Source organism: Anneissia japonica, unplaced genomic scaffold, assembly GCF_011630105.1.
Source record: "Anneissia japonica isolate Jap-2015-1 unplaced genomic scaffold, ASM1163010v1 scaffold287852_len814684_cov197, whole genome shotgun sequence".
NCBI lineage: Eukaryota > Metazoa > Echinodermata > Crinoidea > Comatulida > Comatulidae > Anneissia > Anneissia japonica.
In genome coordinates, this window is record NW_022704998.1 from 777,161 (window position 1) to 791,788 (window position 14,628).

Below are 14,628 nucleotides of genomic sequence, written 5' to 3' on the forward strand. Positions count from 1 at the left end.
ATCTCTTTACATATATCAATTAATTATAAATATATTGTATTTAACATGTTCGTGTAACTTACTGTCTATCGGAATCGACATAACTATCAATATCAATAAATGCAGAAATTAAGACAATCACCAGTGGTAAACCTGAAGTAGAAGAATTATTAATATTGATGTCATAATTAGGTTTTTACAAAACAAAAAAAAAAACATTCGACATAGACACATAAATGTTTCTTCAATGTTAGAAATATCTTACCCCATGCAAATAAGAAAGCTTTCAAGAAAAAGTGTCGCACATGAGAATCAAAAACTTTCACAAACAAGTAGTACATATGCACAGCTTGAACACTCATCCAAAAGATGGAAGACAGTAAGAAGTAATGCAAAAACGCTCCAGCAAACACACACGATCGTTTGCTGTAAGTTCTGTCAACTCCAGTAAGAAATGCAATATACAGACCAAGCAAGGATAAACACAGCTGACTTAAGATTCTCTTTGGTTCACTTTTTCGAAATTTCCTTAAAAAAAACAGAGATATATTTATACACACCATAATTCATTAATTCATTCGAACATTAATAATAGTATTAATAAAAATGATAACAACAACTTGGCGACAGATACTTGATTCTGCTGTAATAACATTGATATTATAGTAGACATAACAGAAATAATAAAACACCAAATATGTGTATATACCTGTTAGTGACAAAAGTAAAGATCGTCAGGAAAAGTGAGAGAATCGATATACTTAAACCAACTTTTGTGATGATGTCAGCCGCTGGTGGCAGAACATCTATGTCTACGTCGTAGAAATCCTATATTAAAGACAAAAAAGAAAATAGAAACTGGAACGTCAATAGTTTACAGCTCAACTCTTTCAAAGATGGCAAAGACTAGGAGTGTTATGCGGCACTCCACATTGGAATTTTACCAACCAGGCATATTTAGTTCCTACTGAACGAGTTAAAAAGGATTTCCCTGAGTGTCAGTCAACATAACAGATGACCAATCAGAACATGTTAGAAAGTGCATGTTCTGGAAAAAATAATTATACGTTTACGTTTTTTTTTTTGTCAATAAAACTTGCATTTTGGTCTATTAAATAAACAACTAATATTTGTCAAAACTAACTTCAGGATGGGTGTTTACAATTAAAATCTTAAAGTTTCTTAAGCACATTCATATCATGGACCTTTTCGAAAAGGTCAGTTATTAGTATACGTTCTGCCGAAATACAATACAATAATAATACTGTAATAATAATAATAAAACAATATTGTTAATTCCTGCTATCAAATTATTAATAATAATAATAATATAATAATAATAAAATAATAATAATAATAATAATAATAATCATAATCATAATAAGTTATTAATACAATATTGTTAATTCCTATCAAATTGCCGATATTATGTTTCACGACAAAACAAAAATGATATTACACAGAACATGTAATAAATTGATAGAGGTGGATTAGGCCTACACTTTTGCGAAACTCATGTGTTTACTAATAGAATGTTATAGGACATTTGACAAGCGCAAGTGCGAATCTACAAAATGGCGTAGCTCTACTGACAATCAGAATAAGTGATTTCATTTGTTGTTTTTTTTTTCTAACTCACTAGGCATATCCAATGCTTACCATAAGTATGGCAAAGTTTGTAAGGTGATTACACTCGCAGTACTGCCTATCACTCCCATCCGTAGACCCATTTACAAATGAACAACCCTCTGGTGACCATCCTCCAGTTCCGTTATCAAGCCCGAAGTCCCAAAATACACATGTTGTTTTTCTGTTAGTCTCAGAGATCTGAAAACAATATATTTTCAGAAAATATGTGAAATTAATTATCAAAATGAGAAGATGTAATTAAAATAAAAAATATATTAATGTTATCCAAAAATGCAAACATAAAAAAAATTACTTCAATGGGAAGGAATGTTATAAGGATAGGTTCATCCAATTCAAAGCGATCATCTAATCCAGGGACAGACAGAGAAATAACTTGACTATTTGGTCTCCGATTGGAACTTTCATTAAACTGAGATGACTGGAACAATCTACTGTCATTATAGACAATAACTACAATCCGGAAATCTGAAAAAGAAAACACAAAGACATTCTTACAAACATAAGTGTTAATTAATCGTGGTCAGTTTTGGAAATGCAATAATTGTGACGATTCATGGGCACACAAGTAACACAAATTTCACTTAACACCATGGTATTCGACTACAATCATTTGTCATTTTAATGAACAGTAGCAGATACTAAAGGGTTCCTAATATAGAAATTTATAATCGCATTGAACACCTAGTACGTCCCGAAGTACTTGTGAACAAAATTGATTCTAATAGGAATCGGACCTTTGGCCTCTAGATAACCAACCTGGTATCACAGTCACTAGACCATCGAGAGTTCAAAATAAATAATAATAATAATTTTAAAAAAAATAAATTAACGTACCTGTCATATTATTTTCCTTAACGACCTCAGAAATACTGGCTGGAAGAGCAATTGACACATTTGCAGAATTGGGTATTTCCTCGCTCTCGTCAATTGTTTGAACCCCACCTACACTATTCTTAGTTGATTCTGATATATAGCTAAGATAAGTGATTTCCTCTTCACTGACTTCACTGACATCAACCACCTGAGCCTGTACTGCAATATTGGGGGTTATTACTTCGTAAACACCTTCCTCATCAACCTTTACCTGGCTCAGTTGCTCTTCAAGAACTTCAACAATCTTAGTCGGGGCTTGATCTTCCATTTGACTTTCCATCAGAATTTCCTCTTCAACGCTGAACAAGTTATCTACTACGGTAACAACAGCACTAGTCACCTAATAATTAAAAAAAGGTTTGCATGGCGAAAGTATTAACATATATGTTAAAGCTTGCGGTACACCATGTATGTAGTTCTGAACAGAACTGTTGTAGTTTAGAAATGTTTCGATTGAGTTGCTTCAATCATCTTCAGGAGAATAATATGAATATCATTATAGCACAGAAAGAAAAAGAAAGAAAACCAAAACAACATTTATATTTTTGTTTTTCTAAGAATAGTGTTTGTGTAGGATACGCTTATCTGTATTTATTTGTGAATTTAACTATGAATCTGTCATACTAAAGTCTTTTAAATGTGTTGGTTAGGTCGGATAGGCGGTATCTGTGCCTGATGTGTCAGTGCGGATATAGCAGAGTGACTGAGTGTATACTATTTATCTAGTGACAAGTTTAGGGTGTGAGGTTGGTACATATAAATATTGCTGCATGTCTGTAGGTTTCTTATGACAAAGTGGCTGCATTTACGCCGATCTTGCGTCATGCTGTAGTGAAGTCGACCGATCAGCGTGTTGGGATTTGCATAGTTCGACGTAGACATTGGTAGGCATAGTAATATAATATTTAACTGTAGTGTCTAAAAATTTTGAATTATAAAATTAACTGAAGTGAACCTCCAAAAGCGAATAATCTTTACAAATACCTCAGTAGAATCAGAATCTGTACTAAGAATTTCCTCCATTATCTCAGCAGTGGATTCTAATGCTTGCACAGTAATCTCTTCTGTGTTACTAGTAATCTCTTCTACTTCCATGCTCACATCTTCAACGTTTTCTAATGTGACATCCTCCTATAGAAGCAACGATTGAGGAAATTAACATCTGATGCTAATATTATATAAGTAAATAATTAAATAATAAGATACAAGGCAAAGAAAAAAAAAGAAAAGAAAGGAAACCCACTACTGAAATACCATTACTGTTATTGTTATTGTCATTACCATTAACACTCAATTAAACTCATAAGCAGTAGTAGTGACAACAGCAGTAGTAGTATAGAAGCAGTAGTACTTTTATTATAACAGCAGTAGGCCTAGTTGTAGAATAATAGCAGCATAAAAGTAGAAAGTAGTGGGAATAGTAGTAGCTGGTAGTGGTAGAAGTCGTAGTTGCAGTCGCAGCTGCAGCAGTTAAGGAGTAGTAGTAATAGTAGTACTAGTAGTAGTAGTGGTGGTAGTAGTCTTGCCTAGAAACAATAACATCTGATCATTACCTCCATTAGACGTTTTAACAGTTGTTCGGCAGTGGCGTCAGGTCCGCAGTCTGCTATTACAGGATTGCCCCAATACGCAGGACGAAATCCATCGCCGTTACAAGTTCGATTAGCTAGACGTCGGCGATCTAGTGGTACGATAATGGTAATGATTATTACCATTCATTATGGTAATATATGTATATATATATATATATGTATATATATATATATATATATATACAGTATATATATATAGGCCTATGTGTGTATGTATATATAATGTGTATATATATATGTGTATATATTCAATTTATTTATTCGGCTCTTCAGGGGAAATTCTTTTGTCTATGATTTCCCCTTAACGAAAACGAAAGGAAAGAAAAGAAAAAGAAAGAATAACAGAAAGAAAACAAAAGAAACAAAAGGTAAGAAACAAATGAAAAAATGGAAAGAAAAGAATCTAAAAGAGAAAGAAAACTAAAGGAAAAAAATGCGAAAAGAAAAAAAAAGAAAAAAAAAGAATACAAGAAACAAGAGAAGAGAAACAAAGGTAAGAAATAAAGAAAAAAAATAAAAGAAAAGAAAGTACAGTGTATAAAAACAGAAAGAAAACGAAAGGAAAACTAATCGATGACAAATAAAAAGAGAGACAAGGAAAGAAAGGAAAAGAAAGCAAAGGAAAGAAAGACAAGAAAGAAAGAAAGAAAGAGAAAGAGAAGAAAAGAAAGAAAGGAAATAAAGAAAGGGAAAATGAGAATTAAAGATTAAATTTGTAGAATAGAATTGGTAGAAAATATTGAAAAAAAGTAGCCTAATTGAAGAAAAAGATAAAGAAAGGAATGGTAAGTATATATCTAAGGAATGCACGACCGCAGGATTTTCCTTAAATGGTTAAATTAGTTTGAATATTTCAAAATAATGGCTAATTTTTCTAAATTATTATGTATTCACAACATAATATAATATATAATACAATATAATTTAATATATTATAAGAATATCATGAGATGTAATATGCCATCTAGATTTCCTAGTCAATGGCTGCCAATAACTGATATATTTTCAGTAGCTAAATTTATTATTATTATATATATGTATGTATATGTATATATGTATATATATATATGTATATATGTATGTATGCAGTAAATCTGGCAATTCCCTTTGCTGTCATCACATTTTTTCTTTGGAAGGAGACCTGTATTATTTTAGGCATATAAAATATTAGGTCTACGTTTATAAAATAAGTAGTACTTGTTAATGAACGTGTTCTTTCTGAAATATACTATAATGCTTATGTTTATTATGTGTATATACATACATATATATATATAAATAACATGTATATATATACATATATATCATATATATACATATATATATCATATATATACATATATCATACATATATCATATATATATATATATATATATATATATATATATATATATATATTTGTAAGTCATCAAATGCAGTAAATCTTACAATACACTTTGCTTTCATCACATGTTTCTTCTGAATCAACAGTCTCTCCTACACTAGCATCAGGAAATGTGTACTGGTCACCATACTTTTCTCCGTCACAAGTTTCTGTTCCAAAAATTAATTAAAATAACAAAATCAAAATAGAGAATGGGCCTAAATGAGATTTGGATGCTGGTTACTTCTTTTTCAATTTAACTTTATAAAATACGAATTACTTTCTGTCCTAAGAGGATTTAGGTAACTTTTAGATACTTATGTCAGGTTGGTGGACCTTTCAGAAGTGTCAATCAAATTTATCGACTGACCAATCAGAAGAGTGCCAGGAATACTCGCGTGTTCAACAAACGCACATGTTTACGTACATTTACGCTATCTTTTTGTATATGGGACCTCAGCAAAAATGTCCAAGGGAAGGGGCTTAGAGGAAAGGTCCATTGCATTTGGTTAATTCTGAATTATCACCAATGGTAATATTTCATAAGTGTGTATACGAGGCTGCCCATTGTGCAACAGTTGTCTATGTCCGAAGTATTATATCATTAGACATAAAAATATACATAACCTTGATATCGAATATTTAATTTCAACTTCTCCTCACAACTTCAAACCGACCAACCTGAGAGTAGCTTTGTTAAAAAATATAAATTTATGAAGTGTTTTGAAATGTACCTGTACTTTGTATCACAACATTTTCCGAGCCGAGTAATCCATTAGAATTATTTCCGATTCTGACTAACTCCTCAGTTAGACTTTTTGACAATTCTTCATAGGAAGCGTTTGAGTTCATTACATAGAAATTAATATCTGCAATGACACTACCAAGAGAAAGGCGCCGTATTTGCATGCTTACATCCCCATTCAACGACAAATCTTTGCTCAACTGAAAGATAAAACATTATAGTATTATGGTAAGTGCTTTACACTATTATCCCAGGTAGGTCACTGGATTAAGCACATAATGAACACGTATTTAGCTCGCTGGGAAGAATACCATAACGTTACAGTTGTAATCAGCACATTTTGTGTTTGATCCTACCAGGTACCCACTTGTACTCCTGGGTGGAGAGAAACAACCTCAGGTTAAGTTCCTTGCCCAAGGACACAAGCGAATTGCACAGGCAGGGAGAACCTCCGAACTAAAGGTTGAGAAGCAGAACTTAGTGTTGAAATTACATTGCAGAAAAAGGTGCTCTTACAAGTTCGCAGACATAACGAGAGCCTTTCGAATAGTTATTGGAGAAGGCTTCTTTCTATCATCATTGAAGACAAAGTGATTCCTACAATTAAAAACAGACTAGTACTGGGTCGTATGATAATAATAATACTAATATAATATATTTAAACACGGAGACACTCGAATAACCCATAGGTGTTTCTCATCAAGGCCGTGCAAGGCCATAGATAAGAAACAAAAATATTGAAAACAAAATTAATAATAAAAAAAAAAACCAACAAAAACACAGCATCTTAACTACAAGTATCCCTCGCCGGACACCAACCCGGTTTTCTAAGTTTCGGGGATGACAATGAATGAAATCAGAAGTTATTAAGAAGACTTTGCTTGGAAATATGTATATTGTAAGAACATTTAAGTTTATCTAACAAGCCATTTTTTGATTGAACTAGATTCCGTAAATTCCTATTCATCAATTGAGATTTCTCGTCGACACCAGTAGTTTAAAATTAAAAATCCACCCTTTAAAGCTTTATAATACGAATCGGAAATATATTATGAAGTTGGCTAGAATACCAATTTCAGAAAAGGTCTGACTTACTTAAGATATGGCATATAAGTATATTTGTACTGTTTCGACAGTTTATATGTCACTTACTTTTTTCTTTGATTAAAATTGAAAGTTTTACTGTGGAGCCAATGGAGACTAAAAAGACCGTCGATTTACAATGTTGTTTGGCAAGTCTACACATAATAATTGGTTTTTACTGATTTAGAGATATAGTGAAACTGGACATGGATATAACATTAGTTGTAATGAAGATTATTTAAGATTATTTTGACAACCCTTTTCTGTATACACTTTAATATATCTACATTCCTTATCAGCTCACTTGAGCCATCAGGGCATGTATTATCAAAAATATGTTGTACTGTACGTTTTTTGAGTGTACTTACAAAGTTATAGATAAATGATGATTCTTGTTTGAAAGCTGCAGATGATGGATCAGAAAACTTTTCGTTGAACGTACGGTTAAATGTCAGAGACGCAGGAAAAGTGTACGTACCTGAATTGGTATGATTTAAAAAAAGAACAGCTAATGAAAAAACACTTTAATACTTGTAATACCTTAATAAAAATAAGTTCGCTAAAATTTCAGCTTAATACAATCTTAAGCAAAGATCACACTTCTTAAGCAACGATCACTACACTTCTTAAGCAAAGATCACTACAAAATCCTCATGAAACCCCATGGTATAGTAAACATGCTTACAAAACAAATACAGAGGAGTAAATTGCACACCAAAATACTACAATACTTAGTTGATTTTCACACATTCTTGAATGAAAAAAAAACTTGTGTGGATTTTATAGAGATAGAATTTACTTTTCCAGTTATTTTACGTACCTATAGTGTTTCCATTCGATATATAACTTTCGTAGCATGAAAAAATAAAATATGAAAATGCTTGCTTACCATTTACAAAGAACAGAACCTCTGATGAATTAACTAGAGTATCCTTGTGAGGTCCTGCTCCATATCCACTGCATGTGTAGTATCCTTGATTATCAATGGTCATTACAACTGTTATTCGATTTAGATTCTTTGTTGAGAAAAGGGGAACATTATCCTTATACCACTGCCAGTCACCTGAATTGGCCACTTTGCACGTAAGATCGACAGATTTATAAAGATTGGCCTTTACTGAAGTTGGAAATACTGTAAAAACTGGAGAATCTACAGAAAAAAAATTAAAATATATGTACATGCTACAGTCGAGTGGTCTGTGGTAAGGGAGGGCGCAACTAACTATGGCTTTAACATCAGTCCTGGTTCGAACCAAGTCTACTCGGATATGGAAATAAAATGAAGGTCTAGTACACTGTATATTTCTGAAAAGTAAGGGGTCTCAATGGTGTGGTTAATTTCAGCCCCTTTCGTTGTGGAATGATATGAACATGTACAGCCACTATCAGCACCTATAATGGCTGCGGCGGCTAGGTAGTCAGGGATCACGAACATACTCAATTCAGCACATTAACACTGTAATTAATGGGTTATTCTCCTACCTTCCTAACTGGCGTGAACTGAAGTGAAGAAAAATATAGCGATGTACATTGTACAGTCGGATTTCTATAATTTACCTGGTTCATTTTGACAGAATTCGCCACTATAAAACACTGGACAAATACATTTAGACGTTCCACCAAGATCTTGACAAGTCCCACCATTTAGACAGTTTTGATCAAAGCAGGCATCTATTTCAAACGACACATTCGAACACATTATATTAGTATACAACAAAAACTATTATTTACTTATTTCTTGGTACCATTCTTTATAAATTATTCCCTTTGCCCTATTCACTAACAGTCTTTCAAACCGATATACAATTATAACAGATTATGTTATTCTCCTATTTGAAATTTAAATTAGCAAGCTACTTTCTACACTTACCAATGACAGTAACATTAAAAGAACACATTGCAATATTTCCATTTACATCAGTTGCAGTATAAATGACAGGGTATACTCCAACGTCTTCCCACGAATCTTCAGGTGAAGCAGAACCAGTTAGGATAACTTCCAGTCCAGAGTTATCCAGTGGTTCAGGAATATTCCAAGTAGCGCTTTTATCGGTATTACTAACAACATTATCCGGACAAACAAGATAAGGTTTTTCCGTATCTGAAGCAATAACACGTATTGCAGAATAAATTGTATATAGACAGATTGTTTTGTTATTAAACTTACAAATTAAATCATACTTCTTCGTAGAGAGCATTGCATGTACACAATACAAATAAATAATACTATATAAACATTAATTACAATATAAATATAAAACTTGCGCAAAACTGTTATAATAAAAAAAGATAACAAAAAATAAAACTGTAAAATAACTGGTATCAAATATAAAAACTTTAAGGAAATATTGAAGCTGTTACGTCAAATAAAATGTATAATAGAATCATTGATAATAACCACCCACTTTAGAAATACATCAGTTTAGACAGATCCGGTATCACATTAACAAAAACAAATACAAATTCGTATTCATTTATTGTGCAATTAAAATGCTAAACGAAAGATTTGTTAGGTATTTCTATATTTTGCTCTATTTTTCAGATTTGAACCTGTGTTATTCTGCGCATTCTTTGTATTTATTTTCTATATTTATTTTAATATTCTTATTATATTATTCATCTTGTAGCGTTAATTTGTTTGTATGCTGTTACCGATTATGAAACAAATGGCATGTTAAAAAGGTGTAACTTAGAACAAAACAAACCAAAGGTGATGTATAATAAATACAATTAAGAATTACCTATTACTGTGATGTTAAACGAACAATCAGCTGTGTTTCCCTCAAAATCCTGTACATTGTATACCACAGTTGTATTTCCAATTGGGAAGGCAAATCCTGGTGAATGTGTTGAGGTTACTTTGAATCGGCCTGAATTGTCTTCAACTTGAGTCATCCAAGTTACAATGGCATCTGCACTCCTGGAGTCAGTTTCAACAAATGGCATATTTGGTGGACATGTAAGAATTGGATCTTCCGTATCTGGAACAAAGAACACAGGTTACTTTAACTTGCTTAAAAGCTAAAAAATATAAATTACATCAATCAAAGTTTTATATAATCTTACCAATAACAATAACTTGAAATGAACAAGTAGCTGTGTTGTTAGATCTATCTGTAGCTGTATACTTCACCTCAGTTGAACCAATACTAAATATAGTATAGGATTGTACGTTTGAATCAAGCTTTGGATTAATTCCACTGTTGTCAGATGCTGTCGGCAACTCCCAAGAGACATTGGCAGTTGGTAGATTTGGATCAGTGGAGACGGTCACATTTAACACACATTTTATCAGAGGTGGTGTTATATCTATCCAAAAAAAAAGAAAAAAAGAGTAAGAATTACTATAAAAATTGCAACTATTCAATTTCAATTGAAAATTCAATTTCTACCGAAGCATATTAAAAAAAAAAAATTCTGAGGCTGATTATTACAATAAACTGTGTATCCTAAGGAAACCTCAATTGTCAGGCTATTAAACCTTTTTATTTTCTACTAATGTCTATGGGTAGCAAAAAAAGTGATCACAGGCCTGCCACCAGACTTATTTTTGTTAAATCCTACTTTTAATAATAAAGCCACACTAAATCCAGATGTACAGTATTTGCCGATTCTGAGTTACACTGTCTCTTCGTGAGTGGAAAAAATGCAAACAAACAAATACATGTTTTAACTGTTTGTACAAAATGGCTAACAATACTCTAGTAGCTTTATCTTAGATATTAAATAATTAATGTGAACATTTTGAACAACATCGATAAGATAATCTTACCCAGTACAGTGACCTCAAAGGAGCATCTTCCTTCATTGCCAGCAGCATCCGTTGCTATATAAGTAACTACTGTTGTGCCAATGTCAAAGTCATACGATTGGTTATAGTTCTGAGTCATTCTGACCACACCAACATTATCGGTGGCATCTTCCAATGTCCAATTAGCCGTGGAGGTAGAACTATCTATGCCCAAGCTTACAGTCACATTGTTAATATTGCAATCAAAGACTGGCACCTCATAATCTTGATAAAAAAGATGATTTACAAAAATATTTATATAGTCATCTTAAATAAATTAAAAGCGGATAATCAACATAATTTTTAGTAAACATGGAATATAATGAATACAAATTGCTTTAAATTATGTTAGTATTGGTACTGGTGGTGTTATATGCATTTTTAGTACCCTAAAATAAATATTCATCTATTTAGGATCACAGAAAAAAACGCAACAGCGACATCTGATGACGTCAGCGTAGACAAGACCACAGTGGTGGTTGAAGTCTTGTTCAGTAAGTTTACCATTTATCTTTTAAGGTTAAAGGTTATACATAATTTATCATCCTGAATATATTAATTTTCATCAATCTAACACAATTAGTCATGCTTGTATAGTAAGTGTTAAGTCTTAGGGAGACGTGGTGTGTAAATACCTCGTCACTTGATAGGAGTCGAATCTAGGACTTTCACTTCGGAATGAATTCTGGTCAACTAGGCCCTAAGTCAACTCGGCCCCATTAAGTATGCAAGTAGCTTAGCCACCACAGCTCTATTTGAAGCCTAAAGCACTACAATATATTCAATTATATAGAATGTCCTTTCAGTAGCATCAATTAAATAACGTTTTCTAATTATTATCATACAACGGGTATAGATCAATACGTCTTTACTTACATACAAACACAAGTATATACTTTGTATTATATTTACGCTTGCTATAAATATACTATTACTATTATATGCTTTACATTGTAGTACGGTATTGAGCATTGTATCAGCTAATACTTAAGTATTCTATGTTTTATCTATAACACTACTGTATATATTTAAGCAAATAATATATTTCGATGTGAAGCGATTATATATTGAACTGTGTTAAATACCTGACACAGTAATTGTAAAAGAGCATTTTGCCACATTGTCATGTTCGTCTATTGCAGTGTAAGTAACTATATCACTACCAACACCAAAACCATCGTCAGGGTTTGCAGTCTGAACCACATCAACATCACCAGCGTTATCCATAGCAGTTGGTTCTTGCCAAGTTACGTTAGCATATGAAAGACCTTGAGTTGTATTTGTCTCCATATTCGTTGGACAATTCATAAACCAAGGCATTTCTTGATCTTACAGTAAATAGTAACATAATAATACATTAATTATGTTGTAAATTGGTAAAAATAGAAAATAAAACAACATAGGCCTATATTGTCTTAGGTAGCAAACCTCAATTGAGACTGACAAGAAATAATTTCATCCAAATTGGCTACTAACCTACCACAGTCACATCAAAGGAACAATTAGCTGTGTTACCATATCGATCGATGGCTGTGTATACAACTGTAGTTGTTGATACTGAGAAACTTTCACCAGGTGTATAATTTGTGTGCAGTGTGACGCTGCCAGAATTATCAATTGCAGTAGGTGCGACCCATGTTACGTTTGCATAAGAAAACATTTGTGTAGTGTTTACAACGGTGTCATTTGGACATCCTACAATTACCGGCTTTTCCTGGTCTGTAAAATATTTGTTAAGTATTCAATATATACATATACGAATAAATATAAATTGGCATAAGCAAAACATACAAACAAGAAAATTTTTTTGGCATTAAAACTTATAACCGATGCAGAAATATGATAAGAAATCGTTACATAATTACCATCATATATAACATAACATGTAACTATATACTATGATAACAATGATAACTTCCAAAATATCAGAATCATCTCAATACAAATGTTCTTAACACTATGCATAGACGTATTAATTTCTATAAAAAATACATTTATACTTAAATATTTTAAAAGGAAAAAAAAATAAAAACTTACCTTTTACTGACACCATAAAAGAACAATTATTAATGTTGCCAAATACATCTGCTACCATGTATTCTAGTTCAGTCATACCAATTGCAAATTCTGTCCCCGTTTGATTATAACTTATGCCAGTGCCTGATATTTTAACATCATATAAACTTTCACTATTGTCTGTATATTTAACTGTCCACTCAACAGCAGCGGTTGGATGTCCAACATCAGTAGTTAAGTTGAAATCTCTTGGACAAACAATTTCAGGAGGCTCGTCGTCTAATATAGAAACATATGCTCACATAAGCCAAGTTAAAATGATATCAAGCCTGTGCATCGAATATTCATTGTTTTACAGTCTTGGAGGCCACCCTCTCGATGATAGATCAGTGATAGAGTAGTATGACTACACAGTCTGAGATTTTTAGATTAATTTGTGTGTATATTTTTTTGATAATCAGTAAGGCCAGAAAGTAATTTTATTAGCATAACAGTTAAGAATGGGTATTAACGATAATTACAATAGAAGCAAGACAATTTTATGTATTTGCCATGACTTAGTAAGATCTGTTATAGCACATGCACACTATTATTTTAGTCTTTGATGCTTTATAGCTTAGAATTACGCACATACAAAATGGCTGAACAAACGTTACGTTGGGCAAATCAATGTCCTTGATCAACGTTATGTTGCTTGAATAAAACATATGTTTACGATTGTGTAGTAAGGAGTTATTCTATTTAAAAATGCCAAACTAAAATATTCATGATAAGTCAGAAAATACTAATTCGGCTTTTAATGAGAATTTATATAGTTCGGAATAAACGACGAATTAACAAAAGTGAGACTGAATATATATATTTCATAAAGCGATCACGATGCTAATGGGTCAATACAGAAAAAGCTGTATTACTACATTACAAAAGTAAGAATGCTACTAAAAGCTAATAGTATTACAAAAGGTTTACAAGAATACAAAAAATTATTTTTCTGTCTGTCTGAATCTACAAATATCGTAGGTTACATATAAATTACCGTAAATTGTAACAGAAAATATACATGATGCTATGTTGTCATACTGATCATGTGCAATACACGTTACGTTTTCTTCTAGTGTTGGCCAGACGACATTAAAGTGATCACCAGATTCTCTGGAGCAGTTTAGATTTACTGGGCCTGAGTTATCGGTAGCTGTCACATTCCAACGTATAGTAGAGTAAGGTTTCCCTGGATCTGTAGAAATCATTCTGAAGTCATCTGGACAATTAAGTAATGGTCTAGTGTTGTCTGTTAAAACAAATAAATAGTAATTATTAAGCAAAATTAAACAGATCCAACATTTCCTAACCTGATATGGATATGGTAAAGAAAGATGATCGCATATCTTACCAATTACTGTTACATTAAAGGAGCAAGTTGCCACATTTTTTGATTTATCTGATGAAGTGAAAATAACTGTATGTGTACCAATGTCAAAGACATTGTTGGGTTCAAGGTTAGATTCAAGAGTCGGATTAACACCACTGTTGTCAGAT

The 14,628-nt window shown here is 32.2% G+C and overlaps 1 protein-coding gene across 1 annotated transcript in view; it reads right to left on the reverse strand.

The window, feature by feature from the left end:
- Positions 1-14,628, reverse strand: part of LOC117105173 — a gene marked incomplete at its 5' end in the record, with an annotated part of 30,588 nt that overhangs the window by 1,508 nt on the left and 14,452 nt on the right. The window contains 21 exons of the mRNA XM_033246245.1: positions 63-132; positions 245-507; positions 689-807; positions 1,639-1,806; positions 1,922-2,094; positions 2,464-2,842; positions 3,487-3,633; positions 4,056-4,183; positions 5,524-5,628; positions 6,193-6,403; positions 7,655-7,764; positions 8,176-8,436; positions 8,844-8,957; positions 9,157-9,387; positions 10,028-10,267; positions 10,353-10,595; positions 11,059-11,301; positions 12,162-12,404; positions 12,553-12,795; positions 13,114-13,371; positions 14,129-14,380. Coding sequence (XP_033102136.1) covers positions 63-132; positions 245-507; positions 689-807; positions 1,639-1,806; positions 1,922-2,094; positions 2,464-2,842; positions 3,487-3,633; positions 4,056-4,183; positions 5,524-5,628; positions 6,193-6,403; positions 7,655-7,764; positions 8,176-8,436; positions 8,844-8,957; positions 9,157-9,387; positions 10,028-10,267; positions 10,353-10,595; positions 11,059-11,301; positions 12,162-12,404; positions 12,553-12,795; positions 13,114-13,371; positions 14,129-14,380 — 4,201 coding nt within the window. The remainder of the gene's footprint in view (positions 1-62; positions 133-244; positions 508-688; positions 808-1,638; positions 1,807-1,921; positions 2,095-2,463; positions 2,843-3,486; positions 3,634-4,055; positions 4,184-5,523; positions 5,629-6,192; positions 6,404-7,654; positions 7,765-8,175; positions 8,437-8,843; positions 8,958-9,156; positions 9,388-10,027; positions 10,268-10,352; positions 10,596-11,058; positions 11,302-12,161; positions 12,405-12,552; positions 12,796-13,113; positions 13,372-14,128; positions 14,381-14,628) is intronic.